The sequence below is a fragment of the Canis lupus genome, chromosome 6 (assembly GCF_003254725.2).
Source record: "Canis lupus dingo isolate Sandy chromosome 6, ASM325472v2, whole genome shotgun sequence".
Classification (NCBI taxonomy): Eukaryota; Metazoa; Chordata; class Mammalia; order Carnivora; family Canidae; genus Canis; species Canis lupus.
This window is the reverse complement of record NC_064248.1, coordinates 23,927,961-23,950,529: the sequence shown is the minus strand read 5'-3', so window position 1 is coordinate 23,950,529 and position 22,569 is coordinate 23,927,961. Positions and strand designations below refer to the sequence as shown.

The window sequence follows — 22,569 nt, the reverse complement described above, 5'->3', positions numbered from 1 at the left end:
CAACCCCCTTTTTGAACTTGGCCACAGTTCTTGCAAGACACACCTATGAAGGCATAGGAAACAAGAGGAAAAATGAACTATTGGGACTTAATCAGGATAAAAAGCTTCTGCACAGCAAAAGAAACAGTCAACAAAACTAAAAGACAACCTACGGAATGGGAGAAGATATTTGCAAATGACATATCAGATAAAGGGTTAGTATCCAAGATCTATAAAGAACTTATTAAACTCAACACCAAAGAAACAAATAATCCAATCATGAAATGGGCAAAAGACATGAACAGAAATCTCACAGAGGAAGATATAGACATGGCCAACACGCACATGAGAAAATGCTCTGCATCACTTGCCATCAGAGAGATACAAATCAAAACCACAATGAGATACCACCTCACACCAGTGAGAATGGGGAAATTAACAAGACAGGAAACGACAAATTTTGGAGAGAATGTGGAGAAAGGGGAACCCTGTTGCACTGTTGGTGGGAATGTGAACTGGTACAGCCACTCTGGAAAACAGTGTGGAGGTTCCTCAAAGAGTTAAGAATATAGAATTGAATAACTGAATTTATTATAGCATTCATAATAAATGTTAGGTATTTCATCTTCAGCAGAAGAACTTTCAAAAACTTTGTTTTGATTCCATTAATTAGTTGGATGAACCAAATGGAACCAATATTACTTTTTTATTTGAATCATTTGATGACACTGATAAATAAAAGGCATTATATAATTGCTTAAAAAGTTTCTTCTGCTCATGGGCCTGAACATTTATAGCTATTCCATCATGAGGAAGTTTGGAATAAAATGACTGAAGCTAATTTAAATTGGTCTTTTAATTTCTAGATAGAAAGTCATGCCTCATGAAGGAATATGTAAACACACCTTCAGCAGCTGTAATTTTTAAATCACTCTCGTTGGGTCAATTTTAGTAAAACAAGTATGATTTTTTAAAGCAGATTAATTTTTCACTAGCTTTCATGTGGTCAGTGGTATCCATTGGACTTCTATGGGTAATGTATATTGATAAACTTATATGTGAATTAATCTTTAGTCTAAGCTTTCTAGAGAAATGGGCATTAAGCATTTAACTTTTCATCAGTCTTATCTTTTTTTCTTAGCTTACTCCAGAAAGGATTGTGCAATAAAAAGCATTGCTAAATGTGCAGGAAAGAGTTGATATAATAGCCCAGAGACTGCCCTCTTTAGAAAGGCATGCTTATAGGGTTGGGCTTTGGCTAGCATCTGAGAACTTGGATTTTGAGAGTGTTCCCATATTCCCTAATAAAAGTAGTTCACTGTACCTAAACTGTTTATGCAGACCATGTAGTTTATGCTGAACATCTGCTCTCCTTTGGGGGTCTAAAATTTTGGTATGTCCTAAGTGGAGGGTACCTTCCAATATGACCAGCCCCTTAATGCTGGGCCTCTGATGGGCTTCACTGATAGAGAACATTTCCCATGACTTACTGAAACTTGTTGCTGGAGGGCATCTGGGTGGCTCAGTGTCTGCTTTTGGCTCAGGTCATGATCCCAGGGTCCTGCTCAGTGGGGGACCCTGTTTCTCTCTCCCTCTCTGCTGCTCCTCTTGCTTGTACACTCTCTCTCTCTCTCTCTCTCTCTCTCTCTCTCAAATATAAAAAAAATACTTGTTGCTGGAAGAATTAAGGGTGTCCTGTGGGACTCCACTGGATGTGTGCACCTGATTTCCCCTAGACTTTGCTATACATGCCTATCTTTTCTGCTGCTTTTGCTTTGAATCATTTTGCTGTGATAAACCTTAGCCATGAGTAGGACTATATGCTGAATTCTGTATTTCTGGCTTATCAACACTGGGGGCAATCTTGGAAACCCTTGACTCACCAAATGACAAGATAAATCAATTGCATAATTATATAAAATGATAAATTACAAAGGTACCAAAGGAAAACGTCTAACCTGTTCTCTGTATGGTCGAGGTGAGGACTGCTTTCCCACAATTTCTCACAAAACTTTAAGTAGACCTTACCCAATTTTCCCACTTATCCAACCTGCCACGGTTCCTGGTGATACAATTCACAGGCACAACTGGCCTATATACCAAATGTCCAGGAAGGGCAGTACTACTGAGTACTTTTCCCACGCTAAAAAGTTCACTCTTTATAGCCTCGGTCATCACTCTTTATAGCCTCGGTCATCTTATCCCACTTTAGTGTATCAGGGAGTGCCTGTATAATTGTCTTTAAATGGATGTGTTAGTAACGTTGTATCAAGAACATTGTTACTGTTCCTCTTTCAGACCCATGCATTAAAGTGTGATAACTCTTACTTATTGTACATACTTCTCACATACCACTAGGCAAATATGCCAGAAGTCAGATATACCAAGTTAGAGGTATTCCAATCCAGCACCTGCCCCATCTTATGTTAGTATCATTAATGATGATACTTTGTTAAAAATGAAAAATCTGGGACAAATGTTAAATAGGTTAGAGGGCCTGGCAACAAGAGTAAAGGGAAACATTTTAATTACCCTAAATGTAATGGACAATCTTGAATACATTTTTCCTTTCCAGAGTGCTTTAAAAAATTTTTTTGTAATTTTTTTAGACTGTTTTTTGGGAGGGGAGATATCATTCTCAAGCAGACTATATGCTGAGCACAGAGCCGCATGCAGGGCTCGGTCTCATGATCCCAAGATCATGACCTGAGCCAAAGTCAGCTTGATTTTGGATATTTAACTGACTGAACCACCCAGGCACCCCTCAGAGTGTATTTTTTAAAGTGGAATTATTTTTAAAAAGATTTATTTACTTTAGAAAGAGAGAGCTTTGGGGAGGGAGAGGGAAACACAAGCAGACTCCACACTAAGCAGGGAGAGCAGTGATCCCATGATCCTGAGATCAGATCTAAGCTGGAACCAAGAGTCCAGCTCAACCAGCTGGGCACAGAGGTGCCCCTTAAAGTAGAATTATTGAGTTGTGGAACTTAAGGAGTTTTGTAACTATTTAGAATGTTATCAACTTTTTCAGCAGAAAAATGGCCCAGTTGCCATCTTTGCATAAATGTTATGCAAATATTTTAAGGCCACTATATGTGATAACATTTTCTCTTCCAACAAAATTTTAACTTCTAGAGGGTTAGGGTCCTGTGTTCTGAATTTTTCATTTGAAAAAATCAGCCATTGTGTTTATAATGCAGTGCTCAGATCATAATATGGCTCATATATGTTATCAAATGGCAGACAATAGTACTAGAATATTAGAACAGCAAATTCTTCAAAGCATTTTGTAGCACTCAAGTAATTCATATTATTTCATATTCACCGAAAACTAGAATATATAGACAAAAAATAAAGGAAAAAAAATTATTTCTTTCCTCATCATCAGAAAGTAACCCATTTATATTTACGACTACTACTTCTGTAGAAGGCTCTGATAGCTTTTTTTAGTAATCTTTAAGTAGACTGAAGTTTAGATGCTAATGGACAGTTAGTTTCTCTCGTAGAAGCTAAGCTTCTGTCATGTCCTCGGCTTAATTCCAGGTTTGACTCTTCCAACAAGTGGAAAGGTGTATATTAATGGATATGATATCTCAAAAGACATGAATCACGTCAGGAATAACTTGGGATTTTGCCCCCAGGATGACATATTGTTTGCAGAGTTGACAGTATCAGAACATCTTTATTTCTACTGTGTGGTGAGTCAAAGAGATGTTCTTTTCCCCCACTCTTCATATGCTTCAGGCAGTATGAACAAGGAACAACATCTTTACCCTAATTTAGTGGAATCTTTTTTGGCATTGTTCTTTTACCATAAAGGAAGGTGAAAGGAAGAATTGTCTCATATATAAATAGTTGTGTAAGAGAAGTTTTGATGTAAGATATATTTTAAGTATAAAGGTGGAAGTACCATGTAAACTCTGGCTTCTCTTTGTAGATAAAAGGAGTACCTCCAGAGATACGGCCCACAGAAGTTAATAAAATGCTAACTTCTTTTGGCCTGCTGGAAAAGCATGATGCAATTGCAAAGTCACTGAGTGGAGGAATGAAGCGCAAACTCTCCATAATTATAGCACTTATAGGAGGCTCCAAGGTAAAGAATGGTTAACGCGAATCCCTGCTTCAGATGGTATATGAAACTCACCTGACACAAACCTAAAAGCTGATATCAATCTAACTTTCTAAAAGGAACTTCCCAAATGGTAATCAGAGGGGATTCCCACTTTTGACCAGGTGCTGTAATGTGGTTATAGAGCTTGAAATTACTGGGGATCCCTGGATGGCTCAGCAGTTTGGCACCTGCCTTCGGCCCGGGGTGTGATCCTGGAGCCCTGGGATCAAGTCCCGCATCGGGTTCCCTGCATGGAGCCTGCCTCACCCTCTGCCTTTGTCTCTGCCCCCCTCCTTTCTCTGTATCTCTCATGAATAAATAAATAAAATCTTTTAAAAAAGAGAAATTACTATTAATTTTGCAGAGTTCTTAATAAAATATAGTGTAGATTATGTATCTTAACTTAAATATGCCCCCATAAATAGTAAGTTATCCCATAAGGGGGACAGCATAAATCATGGAATTGTTCTTCTGGTTTTTAGGTTGTGATACTTGATGAGCCAACATCTGGCATGGACCCAGTCTCAAGGAGATTCACCTGGAATGTCCTTCAGCAGTATAAACATGATCGAACCATCTTACTGACTACCCACCACATGGATGAGGCTGATGTTCTGGGTGACCGCATAGCCATCATGGTCAAGGGATCCCTGTGCTGCTGTGGCTCTTCAATTTTCCTTAAAAGGATATATGGTCTCTCTCCCTTTGATCATTTTTTGGATGCTAATGGCTTAATAATATTATTCAAACATGGTTTTTGTTATTATTGTCCCTCTACACAAGTCCTCAAAAACTTCCTGTGTCCTTAATTATGTTAGGTCTAAACTATTTAAATTGGTTTTTTGTAACTTAGACATTTCCTATCTAGTTAATTACTTCTCATTATTACTTAAGTATATTCTGACTTGGAAAATATTGTTTGTTGACCCCACAAAAGTCATGTTTATTTCTTTCATGTGGCTTCTACTGAAGTGTTAATTTGTTGGAGAAGTAAAGTAATGCTTTTGAGGGTTTAGCACATAGATTCGTGGCTTGGAGAGGAAAAAATCAATGACTAGATATTTCTGACCCTTTTCAATCAAATCAGTATCAAACTCCCAGTATAATGAGTTAAATGCTTTCCAGTTTATTTTCATGAATATTCCTGAGATGTGGTGGTTGACCAACAAGAGTTTATTTTTATTTTTATTTTTTAATTTTTATTTATTTATGATAGTCACAGAGAGAGAGAGAGAGAGGCAGAGACACAGGCAAAGGGAGAAGCAGGCTCCATGCACCGGGACCCCGATGTGGGATTCGATCCCGGGTCTCCAGGATCGTGCCCTGGGCCAAAGGCCCGCGCCAAACCGCTGCGCCACCCAGGGATCCCCAACAAGACTTTATTGAACAGGAAATGACCAAACTGTGGAATAAAATTGTCTTGACTCTGATAAATATATAGTTTGGTTAGTCAGTAAGACTAGTACGTTGAAAGTGAACAATACAAAAGCTTATATAATTGTTTCTGAAATTACGTGTCTCAAAGCTGTGAGTATATCAGGATTTCAGAATGAGGAGGAGACAAATTAATGAGAATAGTTAAACATTCTGTCATTCTATTAATCATGAATTCAGTACTTGAATTCATTCATTCAACTCACATTTATTGCAGGTGAGTTATATTCATGTTTACACATATTATCTCATCTAATCTTTATAACATCACCATTTTTATGAAGCAGAACAATGGGAGTGGACCTGGGTCCCTCTGGCACCAAGGCCCATGCTTGGTACTCTCATATGCTACCACTTCCCCATCAAAGAGGATGTAGGGTCTTACTTAAACTGTCAATTTTGTGAACGTCAGAAAGAGAGAGACTAATATTATTGAATTATTTTGCACTTACAGATGAGGATATAAAAATCCATAGTAGGTTAGTTATAGACACAAAAGTATTGCTCAGGTATATTGGTTATCCATAGAATGCCTTCAGTTACAGGCTTTATAAAGGCAATGGAGAAAAGAACAAAATCTTTTAGGAAAATGGACAAGTAAGTAAGAGCAAGAGGATAAAAATGGGACTTTTTTTACTCCTAGAACAATGAGGAAGTCAGCCTGGATCAGGTTTTTTGGGAGGATCAATAAGAAATTAAGTTTGATGGTCAGGGGTAGGAAATGGAAGGCATTGAAAACAAGAGTGGTTTTCATTAGATATGCAAATGTACATATAAGAAGAAGTTAGAAATATTGGATTCAGAAGCACCATTTTAGGATATAACAGTAAGCCAGCTTAAAGTGATGAATGATAAAATAAGAATAAGAGCAACAAGACCAGAAAGATGAGCATGTATGTGTGTATCCATACAGATGTGTGGACAAACATACACATGAACATGTGTATGTATATAAAACCCTGAACAGATCAGAAAGACTTAGTGTCACAAGTCCACATAGCCTGTTTTTGTGTGACCAAGTAAAGACTTCCTAGTACAATAAGGTGAAATTTTGCAGTTTTCATTCATTAATATGATGAAGGTAAAGTTTCCACTTTTGATAAGTGTCTGAAATGTGATGAGTAAGCGTTAAGTATTTAAAGAATGACGGAAGGAAGAAAATCCAAAGAAAACATAAAACAGGGATCCCTGGGTGGCACAGCGGTTTGGCGCCTGCCTTTGGCCTGGGGCGCGATCCTCGAGACCCGGGATCGAATCCCACGTCAGGCTCCCGGTGCATGGAGCCTGCTTCTCCCTCTGCCTGTGTCTCTGCCTCTCTCTCTCTCTGTGACTATCATAAATTAAAAAAAAAATAAAAAATTTAAAAAAATAAAAAATAAAAAAGAAAACATAAAACAATAAAACTTTACAAGTTTGAATTCTGGTAAGAATATGGTAAGAATATCCCAAAGATTAAAGACAGGAACTAAGAGGAATGAGTTGAAGATGATTTGAAAATCATTTGTTCCTAAGCACAATCATGATTCCTCTTAAAAAATGAAATTTTTAACAGACGAGAGCTTGTTTTTGGGGTTAGGGAGTGTTAAGATTACATTTAAAATTTTTTGACTTTTTAATGAATGTTTTCAGGTGTGGGATACCACATAATTATAGTGAAGGAACCTCATTGTGATGTTGAACAAATTACTCGACTCGTTGAACAGCATGTACCTGATGCCAGACTGGAAACCAATGTTGCAGCTGAATTATCATTTATCCTACCCAAAAAGCACACGGACAGGTAAAGATCCAGAGAATGTTAGATAAATGGTTTTGGATTACCAAAAATAACTATTACTTTTCCAGGTTTCCTTGGGCTTGGCAAGTAGATTCTTTCTAGTTGCCACTTGATAAGTAATAGTCAAAAATTTACTTTCCAAGGCAAATCATGAGAGAGCCTGCTATGAGACTGTGGCTCCAGTGTGCTTTAGGCCTTGAAGCACCTTAAGTCCCACAAGTCTAGCATGATGAGCAGTCAAGGCAGAGTATGACCTATCAGCCTCTACAGTCTGTCCTAATGGAAGAGTTTTTCAAGTTGTATTTGCAGTGAAGGCTGTGGAAAATGATAGTATAGCTATTGGAATCAGATGTAAAGATGGCATTGTTTTGGGGGTAGAAAAGTTAGTCCTTTCTAAACTTTACAAAGTTCCAACAAACAACTTTTTAATGTTGATTGGCATTTGGAATGGCACTAGCAGGTTTGTTGGCAGATGCTCGTTCTTTAGCAATCATTGCAAAAGAAGCTTCCAACTTTAGATCTAATTTTGGCTATAACTTTCCATTAAAATGTCTTTCAACAAGAGTGGCCATGTATATACATGTATATATACTCTACAGTGCTTTTAGACCTTTTGGCTGTGGTTTCATGTTAAGGTCTTACAGTGTGAGTGATGGTGCACAGCCCTACATCAGGAGTGTCATATGGTTATTGGGGCTGTGCCATTGGCAAAGCCAGGTAAGCTGCAAAAGATGAATAGAAAAGCTTCAGATGAAAAAAATGACCCACTGTGATGTTGTTAAATAAGTTGCAAAAATAATTTACATAGTACATAATGAAGTTAAGGATAAAGCTTTTGAACTAGAGCTCAGCTGGGTTGGTGAAATAACTAAAGGAAGGCATGAAATTGTTCCAAATGATAAAAAGGAAGAGACAGAGAGATATGCTACATAATCTTTGAAGAAGAAGATTAATCAAATGATGGTAATATGTTATATGTACTTTAGCATCTTTAAAATTTCTAATACAGTCCTGTATAACTCTTTAGCCCTGTTATTATATATCCATTCGTCAATTTTATTAAATTTTTATCTTATAAAAATATTTACTTCCTGAGGATTTCATTATTTGTAGAGGGGTGTCATGCAAGTTAGGTTTAATTTGGGCTTGTCTTGATATATTATTTCTATTTCTGAATGCCTGTTGTTAAGTAATGACTAAGATATGGTAAGTTATTAGCACAAATTTTCTTCTTGCTGAGTGAAATCAAGTGAGTTACTAAGATAATAAGAGAAATAGTAGCCTATATAACAGCAGCTCCTGGAGGAAGAAACTCTAGAAACCAGAGGAAACAGGCAGTTTGCCCACAACCATTAACCAAATTAGTTGTCAAAGGAAGAAGCAAGGAATAATAATTGTGTTTGGAATGTGTATGTTAACTAAGGGAAGAGGAGACTCATAAACTTCCACAGACTGTTCCAATTTCATCTTCTTGCAAGATGTAATTAACTAGCTTCGTATTCCCTTACAGCATAAAACAAGCTTGTTGGCATTCTCAAAAGAAGATAGAGGGGAATGTCTTCAACTGGCTAAGGAGTATCTACAAAAAGCCTGTAGCTAACATCATACACAGTGGTGAGAAACTCAAAGCTTTCCCATTAATATCAGGACAAAGGCAAGGAAATCTCTCTCCACTGCTTTCCCACATCATGTTGAAGGTCCTAGCTAATGTAATAAGAAAAGACAAGGAAATGTTATGTAGATTGGGAAGGAAGAAATAAAACTACCTTTGTTTACAGATGATACAATCATCTTATACAGAATATCTGAAAGAATTGACAAAAAAAAAAACCCTCCTGGAATTAATAAGTGATTATAGCAAAGAGGCAATATGCAAAGTTAGTATGCAAAAGTAAATCACTTTCCTATATGTTGGCAATGAACAACATATAGGAAACATTTGAAATTATAAACACACTTCCAAAATTTAGTACATCCAAAAATGAAATGTTTAGGTATAAACCTACCAAATACCAAATATATGCAAGTTCTACCAAACTTGGATGAATGAAATAGAAAAACTAAGTAAATTAGATATTTTATGTTTATGTATAGGAAGACTAATATTGTTAGATGTCAGTTCTTCCCAGCTTGATCTATAGATTCAATATAATCTTATTTTATTTTATTTTATTTTATTTAAAAGATTTTATTTATTCATGAGAGACACAGAGAGAGTGAGAAGCAGGCTCCCCACAGGGGGCCTGATGTGGGACTCAATCCCCCCATCTGGAATCACATCCTGAGCCAAAGGCAGACGCTCAACCATTGAGCCACTCAGGTGTCCCACAATCTTTTTTTTTTTTTTTTAAGTAGGCTCCAGTCCCAGTGCAGAGCCCAACATGGGGCTTAAACCCACGTTCCTGAGATCAAAACTCAGACCCTCAACCAACTGAACCACTCAGACACCCCTAATGTAATCCTCATAAAAATCCCAATAAGTTATTTGGTGGATATAGACAAATTGATTCTAAAGTTTATATAGAGAGGCAAAAGACTCTAAATAGGCAACACAGTATTGAAGGAGAAAAATGTTGGAGGACTGACACTAACCAGTTTCAAGACTTGGTATAAATCTGCTGTAATCATGACAGTGTGACATTAGTCAAAGAATAGAAAAGTAGATCAATGGAACAGAACGGCAAGTCCAGAAATAGACCAATATAAATATAGTCAACTGATCTTTGTCAAAGAAGCAATGGAGAAAAAAGAGCCTTTTCAACAAGTGGTGCTAGAATCACTGGACATCCATATGAAAAATAAATTAACGTAGACACATATCTTACACCTTTCAGGAAAATTAACTCAAAATGGATCATAGGTCTAGATGTAAAATGAGAAACTATATAACTGCTAGAAGATAATCTAGGAGAAAGCCGAGATGCCCATTGGTATGGCAATGAGTTTTTAGATACAACACTAATAGCATGATCTCTAAAAGAAATAATTGAAAATCTGGGCTTTATTAAAATGAAAAACTGTGCTCTGTGATGGGCAATATCTAGAGAATTAGAAGGCAACCCATGGATGGGGAAAAATATTTGCAGACACACATCTGATAAAAGATTGTTATCCAAAATATTCTTAGAACACAACAATAAGAAAACATACAACCCAATTTAAAAATGGGTTGAAGACTTGTTTTTAAATATTTATTTTAGAGAAAGAGAGCGTGCAGAGGGGAGGGGCAGAGAGAGGGAGAGAGAGTCCCAAGCAGACCTTGTGCTGAGTGCAGAGCCCAATGCAGAGCTCAGTCTTGTGACCCATGCAATCATAATCTGAGGTGAAACTGAGTCTGATGCTTAACTGAATGAACCACTTAGTCACTCCTAAAAATGGGTCAAAGACTTTAATAGATGCCTCACCAAAGAAGATGGGTGGAAGATGAGTGTATGAAAAGATGCCCATTTCATATCAGGTAAATGCAAACTAAAACAATAATTAGATATCACCACACATTGATTAGAATGGCCCAAATCCAGAACACCGACAACACCAAATGCTGATGAGAATGTGGATCAACAGGGACTCTCATTCATTCATTGCTTGGCAGAATGCAAAATGGCACAGCCACTTTGGAAGATAATTTGGTGATTTCCTACAAAACTAAACATACTCTTAACCATTCAATTCAGCAGTATATGCATATTTAAAGTAGTTAAAAACTTACATACACAAAAAAAACCTGCACACGGATATTTATAGCAGCTTTATTCATAATTGCCAAGACTTGTAAGCAAGTAAGACGTCCTCAGTAAGTGAATAAACTGTGCTTCATCCTAATGATGGAATATTTTTATTTTTATTTTTTTGATGGAATATTTTTAAAAGATTTTTATTTATTTATTTGAGGAGGGGGAGAGGAAGCGAGAGCACAAGTAGGCAGAGCGGCCCGGAGAGGGAGAGGGAGAGGGAGAAGCAGGCTCCTTGCCGAGCAGAGAGTCTGATGTGGGGCTCGATCCTAGGACCCAGGGATCATGACCTGCACCAAAGGCAGATGTTTGACTGCACCAGGTGTCCCCACAGTGTTCTCTTTAATCTTAACTAGGATAATGAAGAAGAAAGTTTCCAAATTTTTAAGAATTTAAAATTTATATAGTTTTATGTTGTGCAAGGGATACAGGCATGAATAGTACCCATTACTTTGGATGGAAGAGAGGAAAAGTTGATAAACTGCCTGACATCATATTATTCATTTATTTGTTTATTGTATTGTCTTATGTCTCACACTAAAATGTGATATCAAGGACTTAGTTTTGTTCACTTCTCTGTCTCCTGGACTGAGAACATTGCTTAGCACATAGTTGGCACTACCTAAATATTTGATGAATGGGTTAAATAATCATTGATGAGTCACAATTATAAATGGTTACTTATGGAAGTATAAGGTGCTCTTATATTGGAATCATCAGGAAAAGTGAGCAGCATGTAAGCCCAGTATCCAAATGATGAATAAAATTAAGGTAAGAGAGGAACTGGGTTCAAAACAATTTTTGGAGGAAAAAAATATTGGAAAAAAAGGACATGTCACATTTGAGAGCCTAGACAAAGGCCAGTGTGGTTGGAGCATGGAGGGAAAAGTGCACAGATATGACTATTGTTGCATTGGAATATCTTTTTCTATCCCTTCACTTTCTTTTTTTGAGCACTCAGTTTCTTTTCTTTGATTCTTTCTTTCTCTCTCTTGCATGTTTTATGTATATGATGTCATATTTTCATCTCTTTATTTTGTGTATCTCTTGACTAATTTTTGTAGATATAATTGGTTTCACTACTTTTGTGATTTAACCTCCATATTGGCATTATAAGCCATTAATCTACTACCTTTACTGTATGTGCACTTTTACCAATGAGGTGTTTTTCCTTTCATAATTTTCTAACAGGTAATAATTGCCTTTTTTTTTCACTTAAACAAATCCCTTTAGCATCTTGTTAGGTTAGTATAATGATGATGAACTCATTTTAACTTTTGTTTATCTGGGAAACTCTTTTTTTTTCTTCAATTCTGAATGGTACCCTTCCTGGGTAGAGTATTCTTGGTTGTAGCTTTTTTCCTTTCATAACTTTGAGTATATCATGCCACTTTATTCTGTCATACAAAGTTTCTGCTGAAAAATCAGCTGGTTACTATTTGGGGTTTCCCTTTTAAAATGTAACTTTGGGGTTTCCCTTTTATGGAACTTTTCTCTTACTGTTTTTAAGATTATCATTATTTTTTTGCCATTTTAATTATTATGTCTTGGTGTGGACCTTCTAGGCTTCATCTTATTTGGGGCGCACTGTGCTTCCTGGACCTTAGCTAGATTAGAGAAATTTTTAGCTACTATTTCTTCAAATATGTTTTCTTCCCCCACCTTCTCTTTCTGGGATCCCTATAATGCAAATGTTATTATGCTTGATGTCACAGAGATCCCTTAATCTTTTTTCATTTTTATTTTTTCTTTTTGCTGTTCATCTTGGTTGTTTTCCATTACTCTGTCTTCAAGGTTATTGATCCATTCATCCTTCTGCACCATATAATCTGCTGTTCATTAATTCTAGTATATTTTTCATTTCAGTTATTAAATTCTTTAGTTCTGACTGGTTCTTTTTAATATTATCCATCTCTTTGTTAAAGTTTTCACTGAATTTCACTATTTTCTCAAGTGCAACAAGTATCTTTATGAACATTACTTTTAATTATTTAGCAGGCTTATTGTCTATTTCCATTTCATGTAGCTCTTTTGCTGTGATTTTTGGCTTGCTCTTTTATTTGGGACATATTCCTCTGTGTCATTTTGTCTGGCTCTTTCTGTTTGTTTCCATGTATTAGGCAGATCAGCTACATCTCCTGGTCTTGAAAGAAGTGTCCTTGTATAAAAGCATACTGTGGTGCCCTGTAGTGCATCTTCCCTGGTCATCAGAATTAAGCGTACCAGGGGTGTCCCCTGTATGGGCTGTATGCTCTTTCCCATTGTGGCAGAGTTGTGATTGCTGTAGGCATGTTGGTAAGTGGGGCTGGCCCTCAGTCCTGTGCCTGCCACAGCCTGCCTTGCCTGCTGCTGGTGCACAGGGCAGGGTTTTCTCTCTATGCTGTGAGAGGCCCAGCTGTAGCTACCATCATTTTGCTCATGGGCATGACTAGCCAGGCTGTCTGCAGTTAGCCACTGTGACATCTACAGGAACACTCCAGGGCAATGCTTGTTCCCTGTGCAGCCAGCTAAGAAACCTGGCAGTTGGCACTGTGAGTGTGCTGGTGTGCAGGGTTACCTCCCCCATAACCCCAGGGCAGGAGTCACTTTGAAGGAGCACCTACTGAGGCAGTTGGGTTAAATGGTATTGGTCTGTGGGGAATTGCTGGGCTGGACCTTGTAATTCTAGAAAGGTAGATAAAGAGTATTAGAACTGGCTTCTATAAGCAATCTGCCTATCTAGGTTGAGAGAAGGCAGGAAAAATGATGCCTGTAAGCACTTTTGTTCCTGGAGAAATCTGCAGATCCCTGCCCCCCACCTCTGACATATGTCCTAAAATTAGTCAATCAAGCTTCACATATACCATGGTAGTTTTCAAGCTCCTGCATCTGTGCTGTGTCTCTGGCCAATTATTTAGTGTGCTGGCTCTATAAGAATAGGGGATCAGTTTCCTATTGCCCTCTAGTTCTGCAGGAGGTAACCTTGATGATTTTTAAAGCTTCTGGAATCAAGCCCCACTGATTTTCAAAGCCAGATGTTATGAGGACTTCTCTTTCCAGTGTGGGTCCCTAGTGCCAGGGATGTCTGTTTAAGGTCTGATCTTCTTGGCTCCTGACTGCATCTTTGTTTCTCCTACCCTTCTTGATGTGGTCTTCTCTCTCTGTCTTTAGCTGTGGAAGATTTGTGCTGCCAGTCTTTAGGTTGCTTTCAGAGTTAACAGTTGTTGCCTTGGTGTGTACGTGGAATGAGATGAGTTCAGGATCCTCTTCCTCTGTCATCCTCCTATTTTGTACATTTTTTATCTATAGTTTCTAAGTGTTTTAGAGTTAAACATTATTTTCATATCAAGAAAATTAGTATTTAAGTGAGAAGCCATTTTCATTAAAAGATAAAGAAATTTCCCATATATATAGAAAATTCTTCTGAATCACTAGGAATAATAGAAGAGCAAATTTAAGCTAGATTTTATTATAATTTTTTTTGCTTTTAAAGGAAGAAAAATGTTTAAAATGATTTTGGTAAGCATTGATAATGATTTTGTGAAATTTCCTCTTTAGATACTAGTAGTGAGAAACTCTTAAAAATATTCATATACTTTGACCCAACAATTCCAGGATATAATTGTTTTCTAAGGAAACATCTAGAAATACCTAAATTCCCCCTAAAAAATAAAAATTCATTCAATTACAGAACATTCATACAATGGAATATAAATTAATCTTTGGAATTTATATTTTCATAGAAAAACACTCGTTACATTACATGTAAAAGCTGGATATAGAATCCTATAATGTAGTATACCAGTATGCAAAATATGGAAATAAAACAATAGAATCAAAGTAGTATATCACATTAGTAAGAGTGGTGTTATTTTCTAGGTAGTAAGACTATTTTTATTTTCTTCTTTAAATATTTATGTTATCCACATTTTCTGTATTTGCTACTTTTTTTAATCAGTAAAAGGATAATAATAATAATTTTTGATGATTCATTATAAATTTTTGTTTTTTTTCTGATTTATCCAGCCCTTAAGAGGCCAGAGTCTGCTGTTTAACCAACATTATACACAAAAACACAATTATTACTAAAGTTCCTCATTATAGCAATGAATGAATTAAAAAGTCAAAGGATCCTATAATCCTTCTCCATAGAAAAAATTACTCTTAAAATTTGAGTTTGTTTTTATATTACTTAAGATTTTTTTATGCAGAAAATAGTATGGAGATTCTTCGAAAAAATTACTAGCTACCATATGATTTAGCTATCCACATGATTATTCAGCTATGCCATATGATTATGAGCTACAATATGATTCAGCAATCCCCCAGATGTTTGTGAAAAAGAATTAAAATCAGGATCTCAAAGAGACACACTTGCTCTGTCATGTTTATTGCAGCATTATTCACAATAATCAAAATATGGAAACAACCTAAATGTCCATCTGTGGATGAATAAAGAAAATTGGTATATGCATATCATGAAATATTATTCATACTTAAAGAAAAAGGAAATGCTGCCATTGTGACAATATGGATGGATAGATCTAAAGACATTATGCTAAGTGATATAAACCAGACACAGAAAGACAAATACTGTATGATTTCTCTTATATTTGGAATTAAAAATAGTCAAGCTCATAGAAGTAGGGAATAGAATCATGGGTTCCAGGAGCTGTGGGGAGAGGAAAATGGGGAAGTGATTGTCAAGGGTCCATAGCTTCAGTTTTTGCAAGAACTTTAAGTTATGGAGATCTACTATACAGCATAGTGCCTGTAATTAAGAATATTGTGTTGTATACTTAAAATTTGCCACGAGGGTAGATCTTATGTTCTTACTACAAAAATGAATGGATGAATGAATGAATGAATGAGATAGGAGAAAATATGGGGAGGCCTTGATGGTGTATATTGCATATGTGCAGCTTGTGTGTATGTACATATGTCAATCATGCCTCACTAAAGTGGTTCATAATTTTTAAAAAAAATATATAAGATTTTGCCATGCATATATTGATAAACATGTGTACAAATTATCTTGATAAACATGTCAGTAGTATTCTAAAACTTACTTTTCCCACTAATTATGAGACAGTAAATTGAATCTAATTTTGGCTAAAAAAATAGAGAAAATTTTGATAGAACTTTCCAAAATGGAGAGTTTTGGTCTCCTTTTTTGTGGTCATATTCACTCCTTAGAGAGAACATAGTACATAGGTTCAACAGCTGAATAGGTTTCTGGAGTAGATGATCTTCTAAAGTAGAGAAACATAAATCTCAGAAAAACTATTTTTCAGAAACCTTGATGGCACAGTATCACATCTTCCTGAGATGGCACAAAACTTACCTGGTTATGTGAGGAAACAATTCTCTTCTAGCTCCTACATTCTATTATTCATACTTCATTTTCTTTGTTGAGTATCTTCTGCTTCTTATTAATTTGAAAACATTTTTCCTTTTTGATTTAGTATTTTATAAGAACTACAGCATATGTTAAGTAAATTAAATCTTAATTAGAGATGAATGTTAATATGTAGAGAAAGTCAGTTGATAATTTTATCAGAAAACCAGGAAGGAATTTATGATAGCAGTTTGGTAGTTTTTTTCCCTTCATATATTCCACATTTCTCTTTCATCAGAACCATGGGAACTGTAACAAGCATTGCAGTGAAGGATGAGCTACATTTTTACCACTGCTGAAGGAAATTAATTGGGAACAAGAAACATTTATATGAAAGTAATCTGGTGGTAGCTTTCTCTTTTCTTCTCCTTCTAGGTTTACAGGCCTACTTACTGATCTGGAAAAAAGTCAAGAAAAACTGGGCATTGGTAGCTTTGGTGTCTCGATCACTCCCATGGAAGAAGTTTTCCTTAAGTAAGTAATGATGCTTGGAGGGGCAGGAGAGAGGAAAAATCTCTTGCTCTATAATCAGATTTCACTGTATGGGGATGGAGTAATTGAAGAAATAGTATTAGACTGTTAGAGATGATAATCTTCTATGAATGCCAACAGACTAGTCCTTGCCCCTTGTTCCTCTAATGGGCTCAGGCTGCTGTGAGTCACGTGATTAGGATGAGAACAGCAGTTCAGTGAGCTGGAGAAGCAGGATCTTCCCTGCAGATCATGTGGCTATGGAACTGCATAAAATAACTAAGCCCAAGTACTAAATATCCAGCGTAGAGGAATATTGGGTAAGAAGGTTATTTATGAAACTTCAGGGTTTGTGTTTGGGTGCCTGCACCTTTTGGGAGTCAGGGTTAGGAATGTCCTAGAGCAAAGAGAATTTATGTGATCCAGTATCTAAAGTGGAGATTTTACTGGGGATGACTTTAAAATCTTGAATCTAATCATGTCTTTGTAACCTACTTAAATTGTCAGTGGTTTATGGTCTGAGATAACCTTACACTGTGTGAAAGCTCAAAGAGAAATCTTGAATCTAATCATGTCTTTGTAACCTACTTAAATTGTCAATGGTTTATGGTCTGAGATAACCTTACGCTGTGTGAAAGCTCAAAGAGAATGTGTCCAGGGATTCCAGGATACTGCTAAGTGAAGGCCAACTAGTTATAAGTAAAAAGACCTCACAAAAAGTCTTTTCTGGTTCTCTGGACTGTTCTAGACTTCACTCTCTCAGGCTTAAAAACAATCTTATCAGTCTCACTGCTTTATGGAGTAGTGACTAAGGGAGGTATATTGCAATAGATATTCTCAAGAATCAAGAAAAGTCTCAAATACACAATCTAACCTTACACCTAAAAAAGCTAGAAAAGGAACAGCAAATAAAGCCTAAAACCAGCAGAAAAAGGAAAATAATAAAGAACATAGGAGACCTAAATGATACAGAAACAAATAAAAATTCCAGTAGAACAGATCAATAAAACTAAGAGCTGATTCCTTGAAAGAATTAATAAAATTGAGAAACCCCTAGCTAGACTTATCAAAAAGAAAAGAGAAAGAACCCAAATAAAATCAAGAATGAAAGGGGAGAGTCATAACCAATACCATAGAAGTACAAACAATTATAAGAGATTATTATGAATAATTATGTGTCAACAAACTGGGCAATCTGGAAGAATTGGATAAATTCCTAGAAACCTACAAACTACCAAAACCGAAACAGAAAGAAATGAAAATTTGACAAACATTATATGGTCTCATTCATTTGGGAAATATAAAAATTAGTGAAAGGGAATAAAGGGAAAGAAGAGAAAATGAGTGAAAATATCAGTGAGGGTTACAAAACATGAGAGACACCTAACTCTGGGAAATGAACAAGGGGTAGTGGAAGGGGAAGTGGGCGGGGGGTTGGGGTGAGTTGGTGATGGGCACGGAGCCGAGCACTTGGTGGGATGAGCACTGGGTGTTATGCTATATGTTGGCAAATCGAACTCCAATAAAAAAATTAAAAAGAAAAGAAAATTTGAACAGACCCATAACCAGCAAAGAAATGGAATCAGTAATCAAAAATTTCCCAACAGGGGCACCTGAGTGGCTCAGTCAGTTAAGCACCTGCCTTTGGCTTTGGTGGTGATCTCAGGGTCCTGGGATAGAGCACTGTGTCAGGTTCCCTGCTCTGCAGGGAGCCTAAATCTCCCCCTCCCTCTGCCTGGCACTTTGCCTGCTTGTGCTCTCTCTCTCTCTCTCAGATAAATAAGTAAAATATTTTTTAAAGATTTTATTTATTTATTCATGAGAGACAGAGAGAGATGGAGGCAGATGGGGAGGCAAACTCCCTGTGGAGCAGGGAGCCTGATTCGGGGCTCCATCCCAGGACTCTGAGATCAGGGCCTGAGCCAAAGGTAGATGCTCAACCAACTGAGCCACGGAGGCAACCCTAAATAAAATCTTAAAAAAAAAAAAAGGGCAGCCCCGTGGCTCAGCGGTTTAGCCCCTGCCTTCAGCCCAGGGCCTGATCCTGGAGTCCTGGGATCGAGTCCCACATCAGGCTCCCTGCATGGAGCCTGCTTCTCCCTCTGCCTGTATCTCTGCCTCTCTCTCTGTCTCTCTGTCTCTCTCTCTCTCTGTCTCTCACAAATAAATAAAATCTTTAGGAAAAAAAAAAAAAAAAAAAACCTCTGGGGATGGATGATTTCCCAGGGAATTCTCCCAGAAACTTAAAGAAGAGTTAATACCTATTCTTCTCAAACTGTTACAAAAAATAGAAATGAAAAGAAAACTTCCAGACTCATTCTCTGAGGCAAGCATTACTTTGATTCCAAAAACCAAAGACCCCACTAAAAAGGGGAATTACAGGCCAGTGTCCCTGATGAACATGGATATAAAAATTATCAACAAGATACTAGCAAATTGAATTTAAAAGAATTATTCACCTCAATCAAGTGATATATATTCCTGGGCTGCAGAGGTGGTTTAATACTCACAAGTCAATTAACATGATACACCACATTAATAAAAGAAAGGATAAGAACCATATGATCCTCTCAAAAGATTCAGAAAAAGCATTTGACAAAATACAGCATCCATTCTTGACAAAAATCTTGAACATAGAGGGAACATACCTCAATATCTTAACAACCTTATATAAAAAACCCACTGCTGATATAATCCTCAGTGGGGAAAAGCTGAGAGCTTTTCCTCTATGGTCAGGAACAAAACAGGGACGTCCATTCTCACCATTAGTGTTTAACTTAGTATTAGAAGTTGTAGCCTCCCCAGATAACAAAAAGATGAAAGGCATCCCTATCAGCAAGGAAGAAGTCAAACTTTACTCACTGATGACATGATACTCTATGTAGAAAACCCAAAAGACTCCACCAAAAGATTGCTAGAACTGATACATGAATTCAGCAAAGTTGCAGGTTACAATATGAACATACAGAAATCTGTTGCATTTCTATACCAATAATGAAGCAGCAGGAAGAGAAATCAAGGACTCAACCCCAATTACAATTGCACCAAAAACCAGGCTACCTGGCTGGCTTATCAGTGGAGCACATGACTCTTGATCTCGGGATTTTGAGATTGAGCCCCATGTTGGGTGTAGAGATTACTTAAAAACAAAATCTTAAAAAACAAAAGAAAAAAAATGAAGAACAGTAGTACCAAAAACCATATTCTCCCCACATTGATCTATGGTTTCCATCCAGATCAATTCCAGCCCTATCAACCAGCATCCCAGAAGAAGTTTTTTTAAGAATTGATCAGCCAATTCTAAAATTTCTTACTCAATAAAAAGAACTTAGAATGGGCAAAATCACTTTGGCAGTGCATATCCAGTATTGTGCTGATGAAAAGGAAAGAACTCTCAAACCTGCCAATTATACAGTAAGATGGTTCTACTGCATTGGTGAATACATGGCAACATCCAGTGAGTTAAAAATATCTACCTTCCACAATCTAGAAATTCCACTGTTATATATACACTCTAGAGAAATCTCACATAATTGCCTAGAAGATAGATACAGAGATGTTCATTGAAGTGTATAATAGCAAAATACTGGAATAAATAATACAGTGTAATAATAAAATATGATACCTATGTAATGAAATACAACACATATCAGTTGGAAAGAATGAACTAAATTTCTCTTTGTACAAATGTCAACATGGAGAGATGTAAAATGTCTAATCTTTGAGAGGAAAAAAGAAATTTGTAGGACTGTTAAATATACCATTTACATAAAACATTAAACTCATAAAACAAAACTATACACATTTATGGATGCATATGTGTGTATAGTAATATTAAAATATATCTAATTGCTCTACTGTAAAATTACCTTTTATCCCTATTTTGTACTCTATTCTTCTGAAACATGTCATTAGACACAGATCATACTCAAGGGGAGGAAGGATTGCATACATATACTTTGTGGAGGGAATAGTATCTATATCATTATCTGGAATTCTACAAGGAAGATTTGTCTCCCTTCTCCATTTATTCATTCAGTTCTGTTATCAGTATGGACTCACGTACTACTATCTTGGCCAGGTGATCAAAGTAATAGTTTCATTGCAGTGATATGTCATGTTAATATCGTATACCCCCCTTGCCCTGATATAATGAGAGGAAGAGGGTACTTCATCTTTGCAATATTCTTCCCAAAAAGCCATAACCCCATTCTAACCATGAGAAAAACAAGACAAACCCAAATTGAGGAACATTATACAAAACACCTCATCACAATATCCAAGGTTATGAAACACAATGAAGGTGTTAAAAACTGTCACCAACCAGAGGAGCCTAAAGAGATATAATGACTAAATATAACATATGCTTTGTGGGATCCTGGAAAAGAAAATGGACTTTAGTGGAAAAACTAGTGAAATGTGAATAAAAAGTGGAGTTTAATTAATAGCAATTTGTCCATGTTGGTTTCTTAGTTGTGATAAATGTACCATGGTAATGAAGGATGTTAACAATAGGGAAACTGCATGAGGGGTATACAGGATTTCTGTATTATCTTTGCTACTTTTCTGTAAATCTAAAGCTATTCTATTGTTAAAAGTTTATTTAAAAAGTATCTAGAGGATTACATACCAAACATCATAGTTGACTTGATGGTAGGAAGAAAAGGGGATTGACAATCTTGTTCAGAGGTGATTTAAATTTATTTGTAATATATCTTAAAAATTGGCTCAAACTAACAAAATGTTAAATTTTCTGAGTTGAGGATATAGATGTTTTCTTACATTTGTTCTTTTTTTGTAAGAAACTTTAAAGAAAAATGTTTAGCTAAGTAAAGTCTAAATATTTCTGTATCAGAGAATACTCCAACAAAATTAAGAAACAAATGATAAATGGCACAGATTAATTATAATAGGAATCTCTTCTAAATCCAAAAGAAAAATATGAAAATACCATATGAAATTAGACAAGTGATAGAAAATTAATTCACAAAAGAATAACCACAAATGGTCAAATTAATTCAAAGGAATGATAAAATAGCCAAATGTAAAAAAAAAAATGTTTTGGTCAATATGTGGTAAAATAGGAAGATGTTATAAACTTGGCCTCTTTCTGAAGGGCAATTGACAAGAGAGACAAGTTTTAAATGTTTTAAAATGTGAGTATTCTACATCTGCAATTTTGTTCTTTGTGGATAGTGATAAATGTGGAATAATGTTCATCATGGCATTGTTTGTAATAACAAAAAGTTAAAGCAATCAAAATTGGCCAGTTAACTGGCACATCTGTACAGTAAGATGAAATTCAATAGTCATTAGAAGTATATAGATATACTAAGGTAAATACAAATAATTTTATTTATATAAAAATTTTTATTTTAAATTTAATTTAGTTAGCATATGATATATTATTAGTTTCTGGGGTAGAATTTAGTGATTCATCAGTTGCATATAACACCCAGTGCTTATTACATCAAGTGCTCTTCTTAATGTCCATCACCCAATTATCCCTTTCCCCCCATAGCTCCCTTCCTGCAATCCAATTTGTTTCCTAGAGTTAAGAATCTCATGTGGTTTGCCTCCCTCCTGTTTTCATCTTATTTTTCTTTCCCTTCCTCTGTGTTCATCTGTTTCGTTTCTTAAATTTCACATATGAATGAAATCATATTGGTCTTTCTCTGACTTATTTCGC

General features: G+C 36.2%; 1 protein-coding gene across 3 annotated transcripts in view; it reads left to right on the top strand.

Moving 5' to 3' along the window:
- Positions 1-22,569, top strand: part of LOC112640270 (phospholipid-transporting ATPase ABCA3-like) — a 191,283-nt gene that overhangs the window by 99,213 nt on the left and 69,501 nt on the right. For all 3 annotated transcript variants that reach the window (XR_003123948.3, XM_025416268.3, XM_025416272.3), the window contains 5 exons: positions 3,523-3,677; positions 3,917-4,072; positions 4,573-4,783; positions 7,154-7,304; positions 16,785-16,883. Coding sequence is in view for 2 of the 3 variants with exons in the window: in XM_025416268.3 (XP_025272053.3) it covers positions 3,523-3,677; positions 3,917-4,072; positions 4,573-4,783; positions 7,154-7,304; positions 16,785-16,883 (772 nt within the window). In the remaining variant the exon portion in view is untranslated. The remainder of the gene's footprint in view (positions 1-3,522; positions 3,678-3,916; positions 4,073-4,572; positions 4,784-7,153; positions 7,305-16,784; positions 16,884-22,569) is intronic.